The sequence below is a fragment of the Oncorhynchus masou genome, chromosome 8 (genome assembly GCF_036934945.1).
Source record: "Oncorhynchus masou masou isolate Uvic2021 chromosome 8, UVic_Omas_1.1, whole genome shotgun sequence".
NCBI classification, from domain to species: Eukaryota; Metazoa; Chordata; class Actinopteri; order Salmoniformes; family Salmonidae; genus Oncorhynchus; species Oncorhynchus masou.
Window position 1 is genome coordinate 16,000,960 of NC_088219.1, and position 27,818 is coordinate 16,028,777.

General features: G+C 42.4%; 3 protein-coding genes across 9 annotated transcripts; 2 read left to right on the forward strand and 1 right to left on the reverse strand.

Annotated features, from left to right (window-relative positions):
- The first annotated feature begins 66 nt into the window (after positions 1 to 66).
- LOC135544199 (eukaryotic translation initiation factor 1A, X-chromosomal-like) lies at positions 67 to 3,131 on the forward strand. Its single transcript, XM_064971637.1, has 7 exons — positions 67 to 244; positions 811 to 894; positions 1,136 to 1,239; positions 1,519 to 1,569; positions 1,651 to 1,732; positions 1,978 to 2,069; positions 2,882 to 3,131. Exons 1-7 carry the CDS (start codon positions 229 to 231, stop codon positions 2,885 to 2,887), a joined length of 435 nt encoding a protein of 144 aa, XP_064827709.1. The 5' UTR covers positions 67 to 228; the 3' UTR covers positions 2,888 to 3,131.
- A 926-nt stretch (positions 3,132 to 4,057) lies between these two features.
- LOC135544200 (MAP7 domain-containing protein 2-like) lies at positions 4,058 to 27,503 on the forward strand. Of its 7 annotated transcripts, none has more exons than XM_064971641.1 (18): positions 4,058 to 4,545; positions 9,112 to 9,219; positions 9,882 to 9,992; positions 10,214 to 10,291; positions 10,837 to 11,000; positions 12,661 to 12,760; positions 14,409 to 14,489; positions 20,887 to 21,008; positions 21,207 to 21,322; positions 21,408 to 21,862; positions 21,979 to 22,129; positions 22,278 to 22,440; positions 22,603 to 22,707; positions 22,839 to 22,898; positions 23,237 to 23,288; positions 24,883 to 25,444; positions 25,797 to 26,059; positions 26,225 to 27,503. In XM_064971641.1, the coding sequence occupies exons 1-17, from the start codon at positions 4,503 to 4,505 to the stop codon at positions 26,053 to 26,055; spliced, it is 2,730 nt and encodes a 909-aa protein (XP_064827713.1). In that variant the 5' UTR covers positions 4,058 to 4,502; the 3' UTR covers positions 26,056 to 26,059; positions 26,225 to 27,503. The 7 variants fall into 7 exon arrangements, with proteins under 7 accessions (XP_064827713.1, XP_064827714.1, XP_064827710.1 ...); XM_064971638.1 differs by having other exon boundaries at positions 4,060 to 4,545; positions 22,278 to 22,458; XM_064971639.1 differs by having other exon boundaries at positions 4,060 to 4,545; positions 22,278 to 22,458; positions 23,240 to 23,288.
- On the reverse strand, positions 19,054 to 19,887 carry LOC135543684 (uncharacterized protein DDB_G0271670-like; the record flags this gene model as incomplete). The annotated part of the gene is made up of 2 exons (XM_064971054.1): positions 19,783 to 19,887; positions 19,054 to 19,641 (listed from the first exon to the last, which is right to left on the reverse strand). Coding segments are annotated over exons 1-2 (693 nt in total), but the record flags the coding sequence as incomplete, so codon positions are not given.
- Positions 27,504 to 27,818: the final 315 nt, after the last annotated feature.

Here is a 27,818-nt window from a genome sequence, read left to right on the forward strand (position 1 = left end):
AGGAGACCAGATCGGTTAGGAAACATGGGAAGCCACTTTTTAAACCCTAACGCTGCTTCACGGTGTTGCAAGCGGAAGTGGTTTCCCGGAGAAAGCTAAGCTAACAAGCTTGCTAACTTTGTAAGTGTGTGACATCGTCACGGATTCGTATTTCATTCCATTTTTATAACACACAATTCGATACGGACAAAACAGGACTGATTTAACAAAGCCCGTTAGTTTGGGAATATGCCGAAGAATAAAGGTAAGTAGCAAACATGTTGCCTTTGGTTGTTAGCTAACGTTATTCCATGGAATGGTTGATGTTTATGCTAGCTAGCTAGCCAGCCACCCGGGCCCATGCTTAGCAACGTGACTGGTGGACGGCACCGTATGGCATTTAACAAATATTTAAAGGTGTGGAAACGTTGCTTAACCTTCATTACCACCAATGTCATATTGTTTATATTATCGCAATTTGACTATTAATAATTTAGGAATTCGACTGGCGAACTATGAACTGCCTTTTGTCACATTATTTTGCGCAACTGAATGACGTTAGTACCAACTAGTGCGGTAGGCCAAAAATATCCCTGCACTGTGCCTATCATCTTGAGCCTCAGCCCTGATGCTGTCACATTAACTAACTAACTAGCACAGGTAAAATGGATTAATTAATGTATATTTGTAGCTAGGCTACAGCCATTTGGTTGGCCTATTTATTCGTGTTTATTTGACTCATGATGCCAATGACTGGTGCAATTGGAATGACAGTCACCCATTAGATAGAAAAATTGGCATTCTAATACATCTCTCATCCTCTCATTACAGGTAAGGGGGGAAAGAATCGACGACGTGGTAAAAATGAGAATGAATCAGAAAAGAGAGAGCTGGTTTTCAAAGAGGATGGCCAAGGTGAGTGCAAGGTCCCCCTTCAACCTTATTTAGTTTGTAAATTTAGCAAATAGGTTCTGACTTAATTTCAACCAATTGTCAACTGCTTTAACACTGACCATGCTAACACTAATCGAATACAGTTATGATCTAGATGTATTCAACATTTGTGTGCTCCCTGGTTACCAGTTCAGCACTTACATTTGAGTGACCTCTATGAATTGCCTAACTGCTTCATCTCTGTTCGTCTGTTCTAATCTAGAATATGCACAGGTCATTAAGATGTTGGGTAATGGACGACTGGAAGCTATGTGTTTTGATGGAGTCAAGCGACTTTGCCACATCCGAGGAAAACTACGGAAAAAGGTAATTCTGTACACAGTAGCCTATATAGGGTTAGTGCTTCTAGTCACAAAATTTGGCAAATAGCTGCAGGCTGAAGACTTGATCATATGTGAACTGTATAAATGCAATCCAATGACGACATCCTTTACGCGCTACTTCCGTAATGCTTTGGGTTGGAAATGACATGAGGGTTGACAGACTTCTACCTGGGCTGTATGTGTCCAGTTCTATGATGGAAGTATTACATTTATTATACTCCAAATTCTCCTTGCTGACATCTTGTTATTCTCTCTTGGGCAGGTTTGGATCAACAGTTCAGACATCATCCTGGTGGGACTTCGAGATTACCAGGTAATAATTATGAGAGACAAAAATCATCAATGGTTTGTATTTTTTAATGATAATGATAATACACTACATTCTTCCTTAAAGGACCAAAAAGCTGATGTTATCCTGAAGTACAATGCAGATGAGGCCAGGAGTTTGAAGGCCTATGGGGAGCTTCCTGAACATGGTAAGTATCTGGGACCTACCTGCTTTTCGACCACTGAATGCTCAGCTATGAAAAGCCAACCAACATTTACTTCTGAGGTGCTGACCTGTGATTATTATTTTACCCTGTTTGTCATTTATGAACATTTGATCATCTTCAAGACCGATCTGGCTTTAATGGCCATGTAGTCTTATGATTATGGGCACATGTGCACTCTTTAAGGCAAACTAGTTCATTAACGGTGAGTGTATGTTCTAACTCCCTAGCTAAAATCAATGAGACCGACACGTTTGGACCTGGTGACGACGAGGACATTCAGTTTGATGACATTGGAGATGATGACGAGGACATTGATGATGTGAGTAGAAGGTTCCTCTTGCAAGTCACAAGGAAAGCTGTCAATGAGTAATAGGCTTGGGCGATATACCGCATACCAGGGTATTTTAAAATACGGTATGATTTTCTATACTGTTTCTGGGGGTTGAGGCGGGGGCACGTGCAACACCACTGCTTATAAGGTAAGTATAACTAAGAAATCTAAGATGCCATGAATTATATACAGCACAGGGCTCCAGCTATACATTTAGTATACTAAGTGGCTAAATGTCAACATCACGCTTCTTGGTTACAGCAGAGACATTCAATCCCTGCCTGGATTAAGATCCCTGTTACAATGTTCCATCTTGGCCATGTTCTGTTATAATCTCCACCCGGCACAGCCAGAAGAGGACTGACCACCCCTTATAGCCTGGTTCCTCTCTATGTTTCTTCCTAGGTTTTGGCCTTTCTAGGGAGTTTTTCCTAGCCACCGTGCTTCTAAACCTGCATTGCTTGCTGTTTGGGGTTTTAGGTTGGGTTTCTGTACAGCACTTTTATATCAGCTGATGTAAGAAGGGCTATATAAATTGATTTGATTTGTTGCCTAAATTGTTTTGTGCACCCATTGTATGCACTTCTGGTAATACTGTATACCCCGGTATGGCACAGAAACGGTATGGAATCCGAATACCCCCCAACCCAAATGGATAACTGATGTAGTCAATCAACTGAAATCACATACAATTGAGTGAAATGCTTTTTCGCTCTGTGCATTTTGCTTGAACCGTTTTGTCTTTGCTATTGGGTCAGGTAATACTACTTGGTAACATGCCTCTCTCCCCTTCCTCTCAGATCTGAATCAGAACTATTGTGTGCCACATCACTTACGCAGAGGAAAGTGGACATTTTCTATAATCCTCAAGTCAGTTGAGACTGCTTAAGACCTGGAATCTGTCAACTGAGAACATCATCACACCTACTTCAGTTCACACTTCATATTTTTGTTATAGGTGTAATATATTTATATTTTATTCCATCTCATGCGGAATATAGGCTCAAATTACAGAACACCAGAATTTAAAATAAAAAAAACTGAAATAAATGTTTGGTCTGAAGATTTGTTGTCTAAAACAAAATATCCCCCCCTTTTTTAGAACATACTTTTGTTTTCTTGATATTGATGATCAATAAAGTAATTATTTTAAAATTTGTGCTAATTTGATATGCCTTTTTCAATCGAAAACCATCTTGGCTGGCAACAGAAATTTCACTTTGTAAAAATGGTGAAAGCAGGTAGAACTCTGTCCTATTGGTAAACCTTTTATTTAGCATTTACAGTATTGGCACAACACTGGACCTAGTATGTAATAGTGCCTTGTTTTTATACAGTATTCCACCTATCAATAACAATGCTGCATTTAAGCCTAGGAAACAGATACTTCGCCCAGTTTTGTAACCAAATTAGGAGTGCTCAAGAAGATCTGTGCTAGGCCCACAGCATGATCACGGGTGAACTCAGGCATGGATGGTCTCTTCGCATTTGTTTTATTTGCTATGGCTTGATGACACGCACAGAATTTGGCTTGCTTTGCTACAAAGTCAGACTGACAGTACCGGGCGAGGTTAATTTGAGTCTGGAGCGAGACCGCCGCAGGGTACCCAGTCTTGCTCAGATGCTGCGCACCACTTAATCCACGCTCACGTCTCTGGGCAGAGGGGATCAGAGGCACATCAACTCAAAAGTTTGACGCTGTCATTGTAATGTTTTTCACTAATAGCCTATTTGAAGAAAGCATATTAATTATAAAATTAAGACATCAGTTATCTATTTCCAAATTCATATTGGGCTTTTTTAAGAAAGGTATTATTTCACCCCAAATATAGCCCAATGGAAAATAAAACGCACGAAGCAACTGTCTGTCCCACTCCCATCATGTATCCAATTATTTGATGGCAACGTATAATGCTATTCAATAATTCGATTTTAGCCTACTTCACGCATTTGCTTAGGCTACAGTTTGTCCCTCCATCAATGATGTAATGCGGAGCTGGCTGGCGAGGCACTGACGCGCTGTCGAATATTCGCACATCATCTCTATCCAGCTCTACTCCCTGAACTGGAGCGCATAATTTTCTCCCCTTCTTCCCAACAGTTATCCAAGGATACCTAGCCACGAACACTTTTGACCTTCAAACTAGTCCACTAAACAGCAGTCTATTGCCACATTCAGTAACCGCATTCACCCGAATATCCTACTGCTCTCCTGACCGCCTGTGCACCGTTCCGGGGGAGCGCACATATTGCAGGCAGTGGAAAACAGATACATCCCTCGATAGCGCAGCATATGTTCTCATGCGCCTGAAGGTAGAAGCTGGCGATGCGGTTTCCCTCGGCTTGATTTGGAGCCTTTTGCTGCGGGGTGTTTGACATTGCACCCATACATTTGAGGGTGATCCGCTAGTGACAACGACGATGGCGGAGAAGGCAGTCAATACAGCGTCCAGCGCCTTGACAGGTAAGCTAGGTAAAACGTTAACGGTCTATTGTTTACAATATCCAATGTTTCTCTCCACTGTAGCCTATTTTGTCAAGGGTTCTATAACATTGGCATAGGGCTACGCGGAAAAATCACTGTATCCCCAAACTGCATTTCATTGTAGTCTTCAGTCATTCCTAATGTAGCCTATATAGCCTATGCTAAATATCGTTGACTGTATTGAAGGTCAGTTGCCTAAACAATTAATTATTGTTACATCAAAAGGACAACTTGCACCTTTGTTGATTGCCAAATTGATTGTCTCTGTGCCAGAGACGTCATGCCAATAGGGGGCACAGGGGCAGGTAACCCCCTGTTTAAAAATGGTATTCTAATTTTAGATGTTTTATTTTTATTTTTGGGTTGTTTCTCTGTAATGCTACTAGCTACCTAGTAATTTTTTGAAGTTGGTGTTATTTAGCCCAGATAGGTTCCCAGTCTCCCAACCTCACAACTAGCTACTAATAAGCCATTTCAGGCTATCAATGAAGTTAGAGTAGCTAGTTTGTCTATCTACAGTACATTGCCAAAAGTATGTGGACACATGCTCGTCGAATATCTCATTCCAAAATCTTGGGCTTTAATATGGAGTTGGTCCCCCCTTTGCTGCTATAACAGCCTCCACTCTTCTGGGAAGACTTTCCACTACATGTTGGAACATTGCTGCGAGGACTTGCTTTCATTCAGCCACAAGAGCATTAGTGAGGTCGGGCACTGACGTTGGCTGATTAGGCCTGGCTCGCAGTCGGTGTTCCAATTCATCACAAAGGTGTTTGATAGGGTTGAAGTCGGGGCTGTGTGCATGCCAGTCAAGTTCTTCCACACCGATCTCGAACAAACCATTTCTGTAAGGACTTTGCTGTGTGCACGGGGGCATTGTCATGCTGAAACAAGAAAGGGCCTTCCCCAAACTGTTGCCACAAAGTTGGAAGCACATAATTGTCTAGAATGTCATTGTATGCTGTAGCGTTAAGATTTATTTTCACTGGAACGAAGGGGCCTAGCCCAAACCATAATTCCTCTTCCAACAAACTTTACAGTTGGCACTATGCATTCGGGCAGGTAGTGTTCTCCTGGCATCCACCAAACCAAGATTAGTCCGTCGGACTGCCAGTTGGTGAAGCATGATTCATCACTCCGGAGAATGTTTCCTCTGCTCCAGAGTTCAATGGTGGCGAGCTTTACATCCCTCCAACCGACTCTTGGCATTGCACATGGGGATCTTAAGTTGTGCGCGGCTGCTCGGCCATGGAAACCCATTGCATGAAGCCCCAGACGAACAGTTCTTGTGCTGATGTTGCTTCCAGAGGCAGTTTGGAACTCGATAGGGAGTGTCTACGCGCTTCAGTACTCTGCGGTCCCAATCTTTGAGCTTGTGTAGCCTATCACATTGCGGCTGAGCCGTTGTTGTTTCCACTTCACATTAACTAGCAGGGCAGAAATTTGACGAACTGACTTGTTGGAAAGATGGCATCCTGTGACAGTGGCACGTTGAAAGTCACAGTTCTTCACTAATGCCAATCTACCAATGTTTGTCTATGGAGATTGCTTGGCTGTGTGCTCTATTTTATACACCGGTCAGCAGTGGGTGTGGCTGAAATAGCCGAATAGCCGTAGACTTTGGAAAATCAAGCAATTACTAAATTCACCGAATAAGACTCACATTCCTTTCAATCCTTTACCCAGACTCCCGAGTGGCATAGTGGTCTTAGGCATTGCAGTGCTAGAGTTGTCACTACAGACCCAGGTGCGATCCCAGGCTGTATCACAACCGTCCGTGATTGGGAGTCCCATAGGGCAACAAACAAATGTACCAGCGTCATCCGGATTTGGCTGGGGGGGCTTTACAAGTAGGCCGCCATTGTAAATCAAGGTTGAATAAAATCAAATAAAACGATTTTTAGCAGAGATGCAGATAAGCATATTTAGTTTGAAAAAATAACCACCAGCCAGTCAAAAGGTATGATTAGAAATTCAGAAACATAAACATATTTTTTTACATAGAATTAAACATGGCTCTAGATTGCAGGAAAAGGCTGTTTCCGCTGTTTGAAACCAACCTATGGACAGGGTGCATGACGCCACAAATTAAATTCTTGGGTCAATTTTAACCGTTGCCTAGATTTTGGTGTCCAAGGTACATTGCCTTGCGAAAGTATTCGGCCCCCTTGAACTTTGCGACCTTTTGCCACATTTCAGGCTTCAAACATAAAGATATAAAACTGTATTGTTTTGTGAAGAATCAACAACAAGTGGGACACAATCATGAAGTGGAACGACATTTATTGGATATTTCAAACTTTTTTAACAAATCAAAAACTGAAAAATTGGGCGTGCAAAATTATTCAGCCCCCTTAAGTTAATACTTTGTAGCGCCACCTTTTGCTGCGATTACAGCTGTAAGTCGCTTGGGGTATGTCTCTATCAGTTTTGCAAATCGAGAGACTGACATTTTTTCCCATTCCTCCTTGCAAAACAGCTCGAGCTCAGTGAGGTTGGATGGAGAGCATTTGTGAACAGCAGTTTTCAGTTCTTTCCACAGATTCTCGATTGGATTCAGGTCTGGACTTTGACTTGGCCATTCTAACACCTGGATATGTTTATTTTTGAACCATTCCATTGTAGATTTTGCTTTATGTTTTGGATCACTGTCTTGTTGGAAGACAAATCTCCGTCCCAGTCTCAGGTCTTTTGCAGACTCCATCAGGTTTTCTTCCAGAATGGTCCTGTATTTGGCTCCATCCATCTTCCCATCAATTTTAACCATCTTCCCTGTCCCTGCTGAAGAAAAGCAGGCCCAAAACATGATGCTGCCACCACCATGTTTGACAGTGGGGATGGTGTGTTCAGGGTGATGAGCTGTGTTGCTTTTACGCCAAACATAACGTTTTGCATTGTTGCCAAAAAGTTCAATTTTGGTTTCATCTGACCAGAGCACCTTCTTCCACATGTTTGGTGTGTCTCCCAGGTGGCTTGTGGCAAACTTTAAACAACACTTTTTATGGATATCTTTAAGAAATGGCTTTCTTCTTGCCACTCTTCCATAAAGGCCAGATTTGTGCAATATACGACTGATTGTTGTCCTATGGACAGAGTCTCCCACCTCGGCTGTAGATCTCTGCAGTTCATCCAGAGTGATCATGGGCCTCTTGGCTGCATCTCTGATCAGTCTTCTCCTTGTATGAGCTGAAAGTTTAGAGGGATGGCCAGGTCTTGGTAGATTTGCAGTGGTCTGATACTCCTTCCATTTCAATATTATCGCTTACACAGTGCTCCTTGGGATGTTCAAAGCTTGGAAAATCTTTTTGTATCCAAATCCGGCTTTAAACTTCTTCACAACAGTATCTCGGACCTGCCTGGTGTGTTCCTTGTTCTTCATGATGCTCTCTGCGCTTTTAATGGACCTCTGAGACTATCACAGTGCAGGTGCATTTATACAGAGACTTGATTGCACGCAGGTGGATTGTATTTATCATCATTAGTCATTTAGGTCAACATTGGATCATTCAGAGATCCTCACTGAACTTCTGGAGAGAGTTTGCTGCACTGAAAGTAAAGGGGCTGAATAATTTTGCACGCCCAATTTTTCAGTTTTTGATTTGTTAAAAAAGTTTGAAATATCCAATAAATGTCGTTCCACTTCATGATTGTGTCCCACTTGTTGTTGATTCTTCACAAAAAAATACAGTTTTATATCTTTATGTTTGAAGCCTGAAATGTCGCAAAAGGTCGCAAAGTTCAAGGGGGCCGAATACTTTCGCAAGGCACTGTAATCGTTTTCAGTTACTCGTACAAATGTCATCATCAAGGTATGATTTGTGCTCAAATAACCCAGTCAGATGTAACCTGATCTGTGTTAGCTAAGGAACGCTCAACTACGTTCTCTGAGGAGTTAAGCATTCCTTAGCTAGATCTGAGTATGTCCAATCAAAATTGCCCAGTAGCTTAGAATTTAGGGCTGATCAAAGGCATATAGCTACATCTGGTTTTGAGCCCTTATTTAGTTTTCATAGGGTAGACATGTATTTTAAAATCAAATCAAATCAGGGACTTGAAACATGGTTTCTCACCAGAACACATACCATTTATCAATAGTTAAAGACATGTGACCTGGCCAGTGAAAATGTATTCTTGTTAGTTGCCTACCTATAAGGCCTGTCCTGGCAGACCCCAATTTAAGTTTATAGCCTATACTCTAAAAGCATGATATGGACAGTCTCAATCGAAAGTGCTTTTTAATTTATAGGTTTACTTACACTGGGTCTGCGAAAACACCCCTCAGTATCTAGGCTAATTCCTAGTTTCCCAAAAGTCAGTTCTTTCATTATAGGCTGTGTACAACCCAATGTTGTGATTTGATAGGTTTCTCCTTGACTGGGAGCTGTATTAGATTTTGGTGAGTGATGCATAAGTAACAGGGACAGATTATGGCTGTTGTTTTTAATCTAGTACAGAATAAATCAATGGCCTGGCTGCTATTTGTCCTTGACTGACCTACAATAGCTATTCAGACTTTTCGCTTGACTCATATGTTCCCTTCTCCAGCCGAAGGATTGTCTCCACCGTCAGTTGCGGAGAAGAGACCCCAAAGCAACAGCCATGGCTCCCCAGCCCGTGTTGTACTTCATCCAGGGAGCCCAGCTGTGAAAAACAGTAAACTGCTCCAACTCACACTCTTAACATTTAAAAATATTTATTGGGTGCTTATTGGGTACTTGTCTGAATTGAAAAGGTGCATTACAGAATTACTTTAATAATTATTTTATTTGGCCTTACTGCTCTTAGCCCATACAATCACATTGAATAACAGATTCACTACATGGAACAACAGATAGTCCCACCCAAAAATCTAAAGGACGTTTGTTCTGAAGTGTCTGTCTTATATCTGAGAGATATTAGGAAACAGTCAAATAAAAATAAAACATGTATTGAAGTATTTTTGGCGTAAAACAGTCTCCATATACAGTATACTGTAATCATTTTTTTAACTGTTACCAGGGGACCTTCAGACGAGTCTTGTGAGTCCTGTGGGTGTCTTAGAGCAAAACACCCTACATGTTGTATTAGTGTGTAGCCCGCTGGCAGATTAACTGTACCGACTTCAGACGAGTCCCATGATGCTTGTGGGGGTTGTAGAGCATGACCACTCTGGTATGACCACTCTTTCCATAGAGTGGTTATAGTTTGTAGGTCAAACCGTTTGGACCCTACAGAGATGCCACATCCAGTGCATCCAATACTGTGGTTTAGTGCTATGTATAGCACTGCTTTCTTCTGCTGATAAACTGCGGGGACTGTTATCTCTCCCATATCAGACGAGGTGCTGAGCCCAGCATTGGTCATAGAGAAGAAGCCCCAGCTCAATGGGCTCCCCTCCCCTTTACGTCTGCCAGGCAACAACACTAACAATCATGCAGGTAAACAGTGTAAGTCACACTCTCACCCCCACTGTGGCTGTTAGCTCCCCTACAGAATCTTTCCCTTTTTCTAGATATGAAAGCTGCTTAAGATCTTCAAGTGTCCTCTCTATAAGCACATCTCTCCCTCACTATCTATTTGAACGTCTCTCCTTTCTCTGTTTCTGTCTAGCTTGTCTGTTTCTCTTTTTTAATCCCATTTCATATCACTTTATATCTCATTCCCTCAGATGTGGAAGGGTATCTGAGGACAGATGACAGGATGCGTTTAGCCAAAGAGAGACGTGAGGAAAGAGATAAAGGTTTAGGTAAGTGATGTTCCTGTCAGTATTTAGACTGATGGAAATCATATTTTATTGAAGCCAATATTTGTATTATAGCAGATTAGCAGGAATGTTGTATAATTTATTATTTCGGGTTAGCAGAAATGTTCTATAATTTATTATAGCAGATTAGCAGAAATGTATAATTTATTATAGCAGATTAGCAGAAATGTATAATTTATTACAGCAGATTAGGAGAAATGTTGTATAATTTATTACAGCAGATTAGGAGAAATGTTGTATAATTTATTACAGCAGATTAGGAGAAATGTTGTATAATTTATTACAGCAGATTAGGAGAAATGTTCTGTAATTTATTATAGCAGATTAGTAGAAATGTTCTATAATTTATTACAGCAGATTAGCAGAAGTGTTCTATAATTTAGTATAGCAGATTAGCAGAAGTGTTCTATAATTTTGCCCCATAAAATTTACAGCCAGTAGTGAGGTTCAGGAACAAAGATTGTTGTTGTTTCTTAAAGTGGTGTTGGAGAGGGTGGTAATCTGGGTGTGTTGGTTGGTGTTTCCAGCGGTACGAGAGCAGGCGATCATGGAGAAGGAGCGGCGGGCTCAGCTGCAGTATGAGCGTACCGTGGAGGAGCGCTGGAGGAAGCTGGAGGAACAGAGACAGAAGGAGGAGCACCGCAGAGCTGCTGTGGAGGAGAAGAGGAGACAGAGGCTGGAGGAGGAAAAGGTCAGACTCACCACTTAGCCACTACATCTTCCAGTGCATGATGTAGTTCCCTCTGTGCTCACACTCAGCTCTTTCAGCTTCATTTCAGTTTCAGTTCCATTTTTGTGTGTTTATTAGTCAGTTTGTATGCTCTGTTTTTGTTTCTATGTGTGTGTGTGGCATGTGCAGCAATAGCCCCAACAGCCAGATGTTGAAATCCTTCTGTGGCAACGTTGTTTTGGGTTTTGGAGAGAGAGATAAGCAGGAACATAATGTATGCTCTTTAATTCACTCAAATCCTGTAGTTCATTAATCACAGTACTTAATGTCGTCTCCCAATCAAATATTGGATAGACCTCTGCTCTGTTAGGTAATGGGGATTTTCACCCACCCCCTCTTGTCTATCCCACCCTTCATACCAGTCAACACTGGCTTCTGGGAAGCGGATGCCATTGGTATTGATCTCTATGTAAATCTCAGTGACCTCATCAGCCTAATCAATGAATGTCTCTGCCATTCCATTTGTTTAATCTGATCCTAATCCTGCTTTGTCATTGCTCTCAATTTGTCAATGCTTCCCAAAATATCTGCTCAGCCACGACGACATTGTCAGCTTTGTCTTTTTAAACAATGTCACACACTGCCACTTTCCAAAGACGGGTCCATTTATTTTAGGGATTTGTAGCCTACATTGATTCCACCGTTTAGCCTTCAAACCTAGCATAAACATGTATGTTATAGAGAATTAAGTAAGTCTAAGTGGAATGAAATAACATGAATTGATACATTGATATCTTTATAAAAGTGGCCATATTCATAAGATCATGCATTTTTGAGACAGATGATACAGCATTTACCTGGGCATCAATCTCACCCGGATCGATTGTGTGCGTGTGTGGTGTGTGTGTTCCTATTGGATGGATTAGATCCTCTGGATGATGTCATTTTAGACCAATAGAAAAACAGGAGGAGCCTGTGGTCGGATTTGCTTTTCTGTGTTACTAAGATTCTTCACTTTCTTTTCACCCTTTATTGAATCTTTGCAGTGTCATTCTCATTCAAATATTTGCTATTGTGCTGGCTTCATCTGTGTGTGTAGTTCATATTGCCGGTGCATGTCCATGTATTTTTCTGTGTTAGATGGGAAGAAATTAAAAGCAATAGCAGGGATATATAGGAGGAAAAGATGGAATAATTGTAAATGGAGAAATGTTGGCAATGGTTGATTCACCCACCAGATGGCTTTGTCTCCTGCTCTGTGTACCATGGCAACACTGTGGGTGGGGAAGGGTTAACTAGCTTGGATGAAAGATGATTTACTGGGGAAAATCTGAGTAGAACAGGAGGCCAGAAGAGAGTGGGGGGGTATAGGATAAAGGAAGAAGGGAGCTCGTCTCCAAACTGTGTCAATACTGTTGCATGCTGAGAGATTGACTGTGTGAGTGTCTTTGTGTCAACATATGTATGTGATTGGAGGGGTGGAGTCCCCAGGCAGCTGTGCTCTCTTTCTATCTGCCTTATGTGGTAAAGTGAGATTGTGCTGTGCTGTGAGACTGTACTGTGCTATGTAAGAGGAGAGGTGGTGGTTATGGAGCGACCAGCCTGGTCCTCGTGGGAGGTCCAGGGGAGCAGCTCAGTGATAGATTCCCTTGTCTTCCCGGTCCTGGAACGGAACAACCAGGAGCGACTGGACGCTCTGATGAAACGCTCCCTGGAACGCAGCCTGCAGCTAGAGCAAAGGCCCAAACGCTGGACATGGGGCGGAGCTGGAGGAGCACAGGGTGAGTCCACAACAGGGAGATGGAGAGGAGTACAATGAGGTGTGAATGATGAATCAGTGACTGGAAGGAGAAATGGTGAGGGAGGGAGGGAGGAACCGCACTAAATGTTCTAGGCTAATTCGATTTGGCATGTCCCTTTGTGGCTTCTAAAGTTATAGGATACACATTTGGAGTTCTACTCTCTACCAGATACAAGCACTCAAGCAGTCCATCAGATAAACTAGCACACAAGCAGTCCATCAGATAAACTAGCACACAAGCAGTCCATCGAATAAACAAGCACACAAGCAGTCCATCAGATAAACTAGCACACAAGCAGTCCATCAGATAAACTAGCACACAAGCAGTCCATCAGATAAACTAGCACACAAGCAGTCCATCAGATAAACTCGCACACAAGCAGTCCATCGGATAAACTAGCACACAAGCAGTCCATCGGATAAACTAGCACACAAGCAGTCCATCAGATAAACAAGCACACAAGCAGTCCATCAGATAAACTAGCACACAAGCAGTCCATCGGATAAACTAGCACACAAGCAGTCCATCGGATAAACTAGCACACAAGCAGTCCATCGGATAAACTCGCACACAAGCAGTCCATCGGATAAACTCGCACACAAGCAGTCCATCGGATAAACTAGCACACAAGCAGTCCATCGGATAAACTCGCACACAAGCAGTCCATCGGATAAACTCGCACACAAGCAGTCCATCGGATAAACTCGCACACAAGCAGTCCATCGGATAAACTCCATCGGATAAACTCGCACACAAGCCGTCCATCGGATAAACTCGCACACAAGCAGTCCATCGGATAAACTCGCACACAAGCAGTCCATCAGATAAACTCGCACACAAGCCGTCCATCGGATAAACTCGCACACAAGCAGTCCATCGGATAAACGGGCACACAAGCCGTCCATCGGATAAACTCGCACACAAGCCGTCCATCGGATAAACGGGCACACAAGCAGTCCATCAGATAAACTAGCACACAAGCAGTCCATCAGATAAACGGGCACACGATAGGTGTTGTTCTGGAAGCTGCTGGTAGCTTATGACTCTCCTCCACCTTTCTAGACTCAAGGTCAGACTGTGATGTCTCTGTGTCTGCCTGTCCCAGACCTGTCGTAAACCGTGGAAATAATAATCAGTTCAGTCAACCCCGAGGGGTGCAAAGCAGACAGTTTTAGAATTGACAGCATACTTGCTGCTGGTTTAGGGCATTATTGAGGGCTTCTATCCTGAGTCAGGTATTGATGATTTCATTTCGATGGGGCACTGGGAGTTTGGTGTTCTTTATGGATTAAGATGGAAGACTGAGATACAGAAACATAATGTTCTATATGTAGATGCTGATGTTTATTACACTGTTTTCTGAATGTGTTTGTACATGTGATTTGGATTGGGTCATAGAGGGATACATGTATATGAAGGATAAAGGTGTGTATGTGAGAGAGTCTTTCTCCCTGGCCTGCTCATTGCCTCCAGCCTTGCTGCATGGGTTTACCTCCCCAGCCAGTTGTCTACCGGAGCACCCTGCTGGGTGCACAGGTATATCAGGGGGTCATCAGGTAAAGCCATGAGTGGCAGCTCTGGCCATAACGCTGTGCTCTCTCTGCTCTGCTCCGCCCGCTGCCTATAGGTGACTGTGAGAATGCCCCTCTCCCCGCCTCCACCTTTCCCCATGAACTCGCCGCCCCCTTTCCTGCTGCCAGCGAATCCGGTAATGTTATGAACCCCTCCCGTTCGGTCCACCAATCCCCTGTCCCCCATCCTGCTCTCCACCCCACAGTGACCACTGCTCTCATTGGCTGTTTGGTTTTAGGGAAATGTCATGCCAACTCAAAGGTTTTATGTATGTTTCCCAGAATGCATGTGCAACAGCTAAATCAGAAAGTGTATCTGGAAGCATGAGGGTGTGTGGGAGGAGTTGTGTGCCTGGAACAATTACTAATGTACAAGTGCACATTGATGTTGTATAATTGCTGCTTTTATCAATATATTTTTTACATGTGTATGTGTGAGGGTATGTGTAGGTGTTTGTGCTCAGCTTTGCTATTTTGATGTCTTAGTTGTCTTTTGGCACTTGCAAGTCAATCCGGGTCGAGCAAAAGAGACAGCAAGGGATAACAATAGAGATGTAGGGTTTAAGGATACACAGAGAAGAAAGTGAACAAGAGATCCATTAGGAAAGGACAGGCATTAGGGCCACGGCACATGTACACCACTTCCCTTCCTCCTTTTCATTGTTTGAAACCTCCTTGTCGCTCCTCATTGAAAGCATATGTCACTCAGTCACAACACTTTGGTTGAGGTTTGACATTCGCAAGGTTTCTTTCTGCATCTTACCAATCTGTAATATCACCCATTGAAATACTCAGTGTTATATATTTTGTATTTCAGAGAGCCCATCCTATCCCCATGAGTATTTGGAAAACATAACCCAATAATAATGAAGTGACGAGCAGTATTTGCCATTCAACATGCACAGGAACAGGTAGTCCACCAGTTTTACATACAAGTACTACTAATACTCCTTCTACTACTATCATCACTAGTACTACTACTACTACTATCACCACTAGTACTACTACTATCACCACTAGTATTACTACTACTACTATCACCACTAGTATTACTACTACTACTATCATCACTAGTACTACTACTACTACTATCACCACTATTATTACTACTACTACTATCACCACTAGTACTACTACTACTATCATCACTAGTACTACTACTACTACTATCACCACTAGTACTACTACTATCACCACTACTACTACTATCACCACTACTACTATGACTGCTACTACTACTTCTACAACTATCACCACTACTACTACTACTATCCCCACTAGTACTACTATTATCATCACAAGTACTACTACTACTTCACCACTACTACTATCACTACTACTACTACTATCACCACTACTCCTTCTACTACTATCACTACTAGTACTACTTCTTCTACTACTATCACTACAACTACTAGTACTACTACTACTATCACCACTAGTACTACTACTACTTCTATCACCACTACTGCTATCACTACTACTACTATCACCACTACTACTACTACTCCTTCTACTACTATCACTACTCCTTCTACTACTATCACCACTAATACAACTACTACTAGTACTAGTGATAGTACTAGTACTACTACTACTTCTCCTTCTACTACTATCACCACTAGTACTACTACTATCACCACTACTACTACTATCACCACTACTACTATGACTGCTACTACTACTTCTACAACTATCACCACTACTACTACTACTATCCCCACTAGTACTACTATTATCATCACAAGTACTACTACTACTTCTATCACTACTACTACTACTATCACCACTACTCCTTCTACTACTATCACTACTAGTACTACTTCTTCTACTACTATCACTACAACTACTAGTACTACTACTACTATCACCACTAGTACTACTACTACTTCTATCACCACTACTGCTATCACTACTACTACTATCACCACTACTACTACTACTCCTTCTACTACTATCACTACTCCTTCTACTACTATCACCACTAATACAACTACTACTAGTACTAGTGATAGTACTAGTACTACTACTACTTCTCCTTCTACTACTATCACCACTAGTACTACTACTATCACCACTACTACTACTATCACCACTACTACTATGACTGCTACTACTACTTCTACAACTATCACCACTACTACTACTACTATCCCCACTAGTACTACTATTATCATCACAAGTACTACTACTACTTCTATCACTACTACTACTACTATCACCACTACTCCTTCTACTACTATCACTACTAGTACTACTTCTTCTACTACTATCACTACAACTACTAGTACTACTACTACTATCACCACTAGTACTACTACTACTTCTATCACCACTACTGCTATCACTACTACTACTATCACCACTACTACTACTACTCCTTCTACTACTATCACTACTCCTTCTACTACTATCACCACTAATACAACTACTACTAGTACTAGTGATAGTACTAGTACTACTACTACTTCTCCTTCTACTACTATCACCACTACTACGACTACTACTATCACTAGAACTACTAGTACTACTACTACTATCACCACTAGTACTAATACTAAGTAGTACTAATACTACTTCTATCACCACTACTACTATCACTACTACTACTATCACCACTACTACTACTACTACTACTACTACTACTAATCCTTCTACTATCACCACTAGTACTACTCCTTCTACTACTACTACTATCACCACTAATACTACTAGTGCTACTAGTATCAGCACCACTACTACTACTCCTTCTACTACTATCACCCTACTACTACTAGTACTACTACTACTTCTCATTCTACTACTACCAGCACCACTACTACTACTACTACTACTACTCCTTCTACTACTATCACCACTACTACTACTGGTACTACTACTACTTCTCCTTCTACTACTATCAGCACCACTACTACTACTACTCCTTCGACTACTACTAGTACTACCTCTACTTCTCCTTCTACTACTATCACCACTAATACTACTACTACTATCACTACAACTACTAGTACTACTACTACTTCTATCACCACTACTACTATCACTACTACTACTACTACTAATACTCTTTCTACTACTATCACCACTACTACTACTACTTCTCCTTCTACTACTATCACCACTACTACGACTACTACCATCACTAGAACTACTAGTACTACTACTACTATCACCACTAGTACTAATACTAAGTAGTACTAATACTACTTCTATCACCACTACTACTATCACTACTACTACTATCACCACTACTACTACTACTACTACTACTAATCCTTCTACTATCACCACTAGTACTACTCCTTCTACTACTACTACTATCACCACTAATACTACTAGTGCTACTAGTATCAGCACCACTACTACTACTCCTTCTACTACTATCACCCTACTACTACTAGTACTACTACTACTTCTCATTCTACTACTACCAGCACCACTACTACTACTACTACTACTACTCCTTCTACTACTATCACCACTACTACTACTGGTACTACTACTACTTCTCCTTCTACTACTATCAGCACCACTAATACTACTACCCCTTCGACTACTACTAGTACTACCTCTACTTCTCCTTCTACTACTATCACCACTAATACTACTACTACTATCACTACAACTACTAGTACTACTACTACTTCTATCACCACTACTACTATCACTACTACTACTACTACTAATACTCTTTCTACTACTATCACCACTACTACTACTACTTCTCCTTCTACTAATATCACCACTAGTACTACTACTACTACTACTTCTATCACCACTACTACTATCTCTACTACTACTATCACCACTACTACTACTAGTGCTACTACTATCACTACTACTACTACTACTCCTTCTACTACTATCAGCACCACTACTACAACTACTTCTCCTTCTACTACTATCACCACTACTACTATCACTACAACTACTAGTACTACTACTACTATCACCACTAGTACTACTACTACTTCTATCACTTCTACTACTACTATCACCACTAGTACTACTACTACTACTTTTATCACCACTACAACTATCACTACTACTACTACTATCACCACTACTACTAGTACTACTGCTACTACTAATCCTTCTACTATCACCACTAGTACTACTCCCTCTACTACTATCACCACTACTACTAATACTACCACTAGTACTACTACTTCTCCTTCTACTGCTATCAGCTCCACTACTACTACTCCTTCTACTACTATCACCTCTACTACTACTAGTACTACTACTACTTCTCCTTCTACTACTATCAGCACCACTACTACTACTACTACTCCTTCTACTACTATCACCACTACTACTACTAGTACTACTATTACTTCTCATTCTACTACTATCAGAACCACTACTACTACTACTCCTTCTACTACTATCACCACTAATAGTACTACTACTTCTCCTTCTACTACTATCACCACTACTACTACTACTATCACTGCAACTACTAGTACTACTTATATCACCACTACTACTATCACTACTACTCCTACTACTATCACTACTACTCCTTCTACTATCACCACTACTACTCCTTCTACTATCACCACTACTACTATTACTACTAGTACTACTACTACCTCTCCTTCTAGAACTATCACCACTACTACTACTACTACTACTACTACTACTACTACCACTACAACTACTAGTACTACTACAACTACTACTACTATCACCACTTGTACTACTACTACTTCTATCACCACTACTACTATAACTGTTACTACTACTACTATCACCACTACTCCTACTATTAGTACTACTACTACTATTACTAATCATTCTACTAACACCACTAGTACTACTCCTTCTACTGCTATCACCACGAGTACTACTCCATCTACTACTATCACCACTAGTACTACTACTATTACTGCTACCACTGCTACTGTCATCACTACTACTACTACTACTACTACTACTACTACTTCTTTCACCACTAATACTACTTCTATCACCATTACTACTACTCCTTCCACTACTATCACCACTAGTACTACTACTATCACCACAATTACTACTATTACCTCTACTACTACTGCTTCTTTCACCACTATTACTGCTACAATTACTGCTACTATCACCACTAGTACTACTCCTTCTACTACTATCACCACTAATACTACTCCTTCTACTACTATCACCACTAGTACTACCACTATCGCCACTATTACTACTATTACTGCTACTGTGGCTGCTATCATCACTACTAGTACTAGTACTATTATCACTACTACTACTACTACTACTATCAATGCTACTACTACTAACCTAAACACTATGACTTTGGCAACTGCTACTCTCACCCTCACTGCTAATAGCTACTTCTGTCGGTGTCATCACAAATGACAATGAGACATTTTTGAGGCAGACCCATACATCTTTTCCATTGTCCGGGTGTACAGTACTCACTAGTCTAGAACAAGCATTCTTAGCCCCATTCCGCTTCTCCTTCTGCTTCGAGCACCTTAATTTCTCCGTCTCATGTCCCTCATGGCATTTTGTTTTGTTCGTCATCCTCATCTCCGTCCCCTCCTGCCAACTCCTCCATTGACCCCTGACCCCTCCATCAGCCCAGCGCTGTCACATGAAGTCTGTGGAGAGCCTGATGGTCCACCGCCTTCTTACCCACACTCACTCCTCTATGACCCAGTGCCACAGTGCCACAGTGCGGCAGACCTCCATCTGCCCTGCCACCGATGCACAGGTAGCAGCTTGACAAAACATTTGGACCGACAAGTTTTTGCACATAGGCAGTAAATGTTTCCAGGCAGGTAACACACCAGTGACATCATGCAGCGTTAGTGATGTAGAAACTAGGGACTGCATGGCAGCATTTCTACTTCTGCCGATAAACATGACATTTGATCTACTTTATTTATGTCTAGGTCTGGCTTTTTTGAATGTATGTGTCTGAGGGTATAGATGTGTTTAAATGTGTGTATTCAGTATGTGTGTAACAGCTGTCTACTGTGTTTCTGTGTATGTTTTGGAGTGACAAGGAGAAAAAATACCTACACGCTAAGATGCTTCACAAAAGTGTTGCTTAACATTGCATGCCTTACATAATGTACAGGGATGTAGTGGTAAACAAAATAGGTGGATAAACACAGTACTTTCAATTAATTTTTCTGTAACGCTCGTGTGAAATAAAAAAGGTGAGTAAACGGTGTTTACCCTCCACTACACCACTGTAAATATGGCAGTAGTAATGTGTGTGGGTGTTTTTCTTTTCTTTTCTAAATGCCAATTTATATAGTATTCGTGATGTATTTGGGGGGATTGTGCAAACATCACTCTAACTTGCAACATATGACCATGTGAAAAGACAAAATAATTTGTATGTTTCATTACAAAAATGGATAGTATAGTTAGTTTCCTCCATACCTATACTGTGGATATTGATCGGAAAATATGGAATTACCATCATTGTATCTCCTCTGCCCACAATACATCTTAACTTGATAATTATTTTATCCTTTGACCTCTGAGTGTCTGATGTCTGTCGTTGTGCAGCTCCCTGCAGTCCCCACAGGTCACCCTATCGGGGCTCGCCAAGCCGGGCTAATCAACGGAGGCTCCAGGGCTCTCCAGAAGAGTCAGCAGGGGGGTCTATCTCCACCCCTCAAACCCCCAAGGTCAGACTTGTTTTACCTACCCACTTGGTTGTGGAATAGACAGAAACCAGTGAGGAGTTGGCAGGGCCATGTTGGCAGGGCCATGTTGGCAGGGCCATGTTGGCAGGGCCATGTTGGCAGGGCCATGTTGACAGGGCCATGTTGGCAGGATTACACACACATGCACACACACTGACATTCTCTCTGGTGTGTTTTCAGAAGGAGAGGTTGCGCAGAGAGAGAAGGACTGGCTCCCCGGCGACAGGCTCCCCTGTGAGAAGAGCAGAATCCCCAGCTATGTTCACCAGACGCTCAGCCTCCCCCGCCACCCCCAAGTAAGACTCGCTGTCCTGCTGCTGAATCCATGTGTTCGGTCCTAGTTACTGTGACAGAGGGTGATGAAGTCTTTCTTGTTGCTAGGTTGTTGCCTAAGAGCTGTACCCAGTCTCCCTGCACTGTGCGCCAGTACCACTCTTCTCCCATCAGGCACAGACCCACCACCCCGGTTACCGACAGTAACAAGAAGGAGGACGGACAAGTTGAAGAAGCCAAAGGGCACAACAACATCAGTGACAGAAATGTCTCCAAGCCAGAGACCCTTGTGAAAAAGATGTCTGATATTCAGAGCCCTGAGAAGTCTTCTCAAGCCGACACCGCTGAAAAAAATCTGTCCAACACTGAGACCCCAGAAAAGAGATTCCCAAAAACGGAGACCCCCAGTAAGAACTTAAAAGGTGAGATTTCTGAAAAGAAGGACAACCCTGATAAGAAGAGTCCTATGGCCGAGACTGCTGATAGGAAAGCCTCCAAAATAGACACTCCAGACAAGATGCCAAAGTCCGCCTGCAGCGACCTGAATACAGATAACAGCACAGGTGAGACTCTTTACCAATCGTTTTGTGTATATCAATATTTAAGTACATCTATCAGTGCATTGTCAAAAGGGCACGAGTTTCAATGCACACACATTTGGGCTTTTATCTTTTGACAGAGCCATCATCAGTGACGCCAACAGGAAAAGGAATTGCTGGAACGACAAGCGCAGAGGAAGCATCTAGACTGCTAGCGGAGCGTAGGCGTCTGGCCAGGGTGCAGAAGGAGCTGGAGGAGAAACAACGTCGTGAGCAGCAGGAGGATGAGCGGTAAGGAGACTGTGTCTCTCAGTGGTTAGTGTCACCATGAGTCTCTTTGTTTGTCAGTACATGACAGACAGATGGTGTGTCTGCGTGTCTGTGGATGTGACTGATGGCATATACTGCAAGTCATCATGTCTGTCTCTGTGTCACTCAGTCTGAAGGCGGAGCAGCTGAGGAGGAGACAGGCAGGGGAGCGAGCACGGCAGGAGGAGGAGGCTCGACGGGCTGAGGAGGAGAGGAGCAGACAGGAGGACCTCCGTAGGACGTGGGAGGAAGAGGAGAAACTGCAGCGGGAGGGCCAGGATAAGGAGCTACAGGTCAAGATGGACAGAGAGGTGGGGGGGGGGTCACTATGTTGTGACTGTCTGTATGGTGATATGCAGAAAGTCTACTCTGGTGCATGTTTAACATGAGTTGTTTGCACAGCACACAGTACTGTTTGACTTCCAAGCATAAATCCTCTATCTTCATCAATACAGAAGGAGGAGGCCGAGTTCCAGGCACAGAAGGATGCGGAGCGTCAGCGTCAGGAGAGAGAGATACTCAAGCTACAACAAGAAGAGGAGAGACATCTGCGGAAGAAGGTTTTTATGACTCGGAACTCAATGCTTATTACTGAATAAATCAGCCTCTCTGAAACCCAGTTTGCACCGCTCAATACACATCATCAAAGTCTGGACCAGTCCTTAATCAAATGTTGATGCAATCCCCACAGAGAATTGAGGAGATAATGAAGAGAACCAGGAAGAGTGATGAGAACCAGGCTGAGATGAAGGTACTGTAGACGTGCCTGCCGTTCTCATAGCTCTGCACCGCTTCAAGGAAGGGACCTGCTGACTGTTGTGTTATCCATGTGATGTTGTGTGATCTTGTAAGGTATTGCATACTAACATAGTATGTGCTTTGCAGCTTGTACACCCCCCCCCCCCCCCAAGAGCTTTTGTTTTTATATCTATGTTGTGATCATTATCAGGATTAAATTGTATCATTGTTGATACATTGGTTTATGCGTCCTGATTACTGCAGGTCTTAATCACACAGTAGTGTACATCATTTTGTTCTTATTTGCTGTGGAATAATAAATGTTGCCTCCATCTTTGTTCCATATTGAAGCAGAATGAGGAAGGGCAGGTGGATACTCTGCCTCAGTCTGTCTCACCACCAGGTAGGTAATCCATTCCACTCACCCACTGATACTCTGCCTGCCCGAGCAGGAAAGACCCCCTATGAATATATAAATGCTTACTAAAGCATGTTGTATAGGAGTCCCACCCAGTGGCAACAGAAAGTAGTCTGGGCATGGTGGGTGAGAGACCCCAGTACTTTTCCATCAACATAGGAGACTCCTGCATGGCTGTAATTTAGCAGTGTTTTTCCAATACCTGTCCTCGGGAGAGGATTGGATTCGCTCTGCATCCTAGATTATGTTCAAGGTCTTTGGCTATTTATAACTCCTCTGTTCCTGCCAAAATGCAGCCCTCAGCATGTAACTTCATCCGTACTATTTTTCACTAGAAAGGTTGAACATCAAATCAAATGTTATTTGTCACATGCGCCAAATAGGTGAAATAACCTTACAGTGAAATGCTTACTTACGAGCCCTTAACCAACGATGCAGTTTTAAGAAAATACAACAATTTTTTTTTTTAAAGTAGGAGATAAGAAAAACAAATAATTAAAGAGCAGCAGTAAATAACAATAGCGGGCTATATACAGGGGGTGCCGGTACAGAGTCAATGTGTCAATGTGCGGGGGCACCGGTGTTGAGGTAATTGAGATAATTATGTACATGCAGGTAGGGTTGTTAAAGTGGCTATGCATAGATAATAAGAGAGAGTAGCAGCAGTGTGGGGAGGGGTCCAAATAGTCTGAGTAGCCATTTGATTAGCTGTTCAGGAGTCTTATGGTTTGGGGGTAGAAGCTGTTTAGAAGCCTCTGGGTGATGTACTGGGCCATACGCACTACCCTCCTGAAGGGGAATAGGTTTTGTCGTGCCCTCTTCACTGTCTTGGTGTGCTTAGACCATGTTAGTTTATTGTTGATGTGGACGCCAAGGAACTTGAAGCTCTTAACCTGCTCCACTACAGCCCCGTCGATGAGAATGGGGGTGTGCTCGGTCCTCCTTTTCCTGTAGTCCACAATCAACTCCTTTGTCTTGATGTTGAGGGAGAGGTTGTTGTCCTTGCACCACATGGTCAGGTCTCTGACCTCCTCCCTATAGGCTGTCTCATCGTTGTTGGTGATCAGCCCTACCACTGTTGAGTCATCAGCAAACTTAATGATGATGTTGTGCCTGGCCGTGCAGTCATGAGTGAACAGGGAGTACAGGAGTGGACCGGGCACGCACCCCTGTGTTAATGTTCAGCGTAGCGGATGTGTTGTTACCTAATACATACAGTATTTAGAAAATGTAATGAAATTGAAGAGAAAGACCAATCTGCATTTCTTGTTCTATTTGATTAGCTGATGTAGAACAGAGGGCAGTAGCAAATCTGCCTGTCTACTTGATCTTGGAAACCCCTCTTGCTCACAAAGGTAGTCATGTATGATATGTTGCCACAGTAGTGCATATAGGTTAAGGAATGGGACAATTTCAAGGGGTAATATTGGCCAGGGATTTAACAAATTCTGACATGATTCTAGGGAAGGCATGGGATTTGTGTATATTTAGCATATTCTTAAGCCGTCCTTGGTCAGGTCTTGTGGTGCTCTTTCTCAGGGAATAGTCCTGTGCAATGTGATAATTTTGTTCTCTACAGGGGAAATGCAAATGAACTCAAAGATGAAGATTGAAACTAATTCTCAGGTGAATGTGCAAGAAAACCCAAAGGTTGAGTTTCAGGTTAATGGACAGGTCACTGTCCATGTCAACAAGCAGGACAGTGCCCTGGTGAAGGGACAAGCCACCTACCAGGTAACCCCACTGAAGAATGATCTGCAGAAGGGACAGGACGCTAAACAAATAAATAAACAACAGACTGCCCAAGTGAATGGACAGGGTGGAGCCCAGGTTCTCAAGCTAGAGAGTGTCTTTGTAAAGGGACGGGTCGCTTCCAAAGTGAACCAGCAAGAGAATGTACAGGTGAAGAAACCGGAGGAAACCCAGGTGAGCAGCCAAGCCACTGCTCAGCTCCAAATCCAGAAGTGTACCCAAGTAAATGTGAAGTTGACCACACAGACAATCTCACAAGAGGTGCAGCCCAAGAAACCGTCCATGGTGTCCCTACCGGTGGGCCGACCCAAACCTCCACTCATCAACCTGGAGCCTCTGGTTGTGAAAAGCAGCGAGGTGTATGACGAGGTGCAGTCCATGGAGGTCAGGTAAGCCATCAGAGCAAGGCCATATCCATCTACAGGAATACATGATGATGTACGTATAACTGATTCAAACAATAAATGCAACTGATACTGGTTAGTATGAACATTTGCATATGTATTGCCCACCATACTAGCTACCTATATGTATTACCCTCTGGGCATATTAGGGATTTTGTATCAATAGAATCCTATTCTGAACTTTTCCACAGCACTTCGTCATACCCTGAGGAATATTGATCATGAAAATGGCTTCACATTTACTATTCACCTCATATCCGCCCTCGATTACTCAAAGGCAGCATGCTCCATAGTAGTATACCATCGAGGGAATAACCATTCCCTTGTCCTCTCTCAGCCCAGTTTCCAAGGAGGAGCTCGTCTCCATCCCAGAGTACTCCCCAGTCAATGAGTTCCAGCAAAACGGCATGAGTAATGCCCGAGCCCTGGAAGATCTGCTGGACCTGACAGGCCATGTGGCCTACCCCAAACTCTCCCCCATGGGAAGCCTAGGAGACTGCAACAAGAACCTGATCGAGGGGCTCTGCAGCCCCGGTGCCGATTCCAAGCTCATCCAATCTCATCCTCCACCCTCACACAAGTTCAACATCCAGTAGTCCGGTACATAAAAATGAATATGAGGATGAGAATGTGAATCTATGCAAATGTTCACAGGTGCATGTTTACACACTTTAAATCACAAACGGAAGTTGTCACATACAGTAGCTCGCCCACACTAGCTTCTCTCAAACACACAGAATCTTATGATGACCTTTTTCTTTTCAGAGCCCTGGACTGGCAAGCCATGATGGAGAGAGCAGGGGGAAAGCATCTATGTTGTCTGGTGTTATTGTGGATGGAAATCTGGCACCTCTTGAGATGAGAGAGAAAGCACTCTGAATCTAGTTTTTGATCCTCCTTGTTGGTCTCCAACCTTGAATGTCCATTAACCTTCAACCTCCTACAATACATCTGTCTGTATAGCCTTGGACCACGGAGCATAAGTGACAATAATATTCATAGATTTACTGTACTTCTCAGATAATACCTTGATGATAGTCATAGCTATCTGTGTCATGTCATGTACTGCATAGAGCTGTTGTTAGTGTCTGAAACATGTGCGTGTGTGCGTGAGAGAGAGAGATACTGTCTCAATGAAACAAAGTGCCCATGAAGCAAGACCCCACACCCATGTAGAGAATCATATCAGTAAGTTGCCTTTGCTACTGCAGTATTGTTCCTCTAATGACAGAAGTATTGTTCCTTTAATGATTGAAAGATTAATATTGGTCTGTATCCACCCACTGTAGCTTAGTATGTACTGATCTTTCAATTAGATTGTTCCACTGAAAAGTCCAGTGTTTTCTGGCTGTGGATGCCTCAGGCTAGCTTGTATCTCCCTGGACATAATTCACTCCCAAGAGACTCAAGCTTGTTGTCATAATGTATGTGTCCAACCTGCTGTGCGATTGGGATTGTAGCATGTGTGCCATAATACTTGAACCCAGGTCAAACAGTAGGCCCTACTGCAACTCAAAAGTCTAAATAAAGAAGCTGTACAGAAACATTCCTCAGTATAATCCAGATTCTCAACAACCCAATGCATTGCAGGTTTTGTTCTCTCTTTCCTCCTCGATCAACAAAGTATGGAGCTGTGCCTGATCCTTCAAGTCTGAAACCAGTAAGCTGGTATCATTTGAATGTTAAATGGCTTGTAAGATGGAATCCAGTTGGCTGCGTTGTCAAAATGAAGTACTTTTGGTGTGTATATGCACAGATGTGAGTGGACAGTCACTGGTTCCACTATGACTGTATTGTGTTTTGAGAAATAATGCACCAGAAGAAGGCCAGATTTTTTTACTTGAAGTCTAAGCAACCAGGGATGTAGAAAATCAGTTTTAAAGAGAAAACATGTTATTAACAGTTCAAACCTACTGTGTCTGTCGTATCTCTAACGAAAGCAGCATCGCAATGAATTAAAAATGTGACTATTGTAGACATTGTGCATGGGTCATTAGCATGAGATGATAAATATCAGTACTATTAATAAACCTTAAAACAATAATGTATTGTTGTATCTGAATGCCTACAGTAGGTCACAAAGCCACTTAAAAATGTAACGATTTATATCTGCTAAAAATCTGATTATGAAATGTCAAAAACAAGACTAGCCAGTGTGTGCCCAGTGGGTAAATACCAATGTCTTAATGTTTTCATGTCCTGTACAATCATTTGATAATAACTAATGATGTTTGCACTGCAAAAATGTTGTACAAAGTCAGTGTACCAAACCAAATTTCATCCTACAATCAATTGTTAGAAAACAGCCCGATGTCTCTACCAACTGATTTACTTTTTCTTATCCTATTGGCTATAGCAC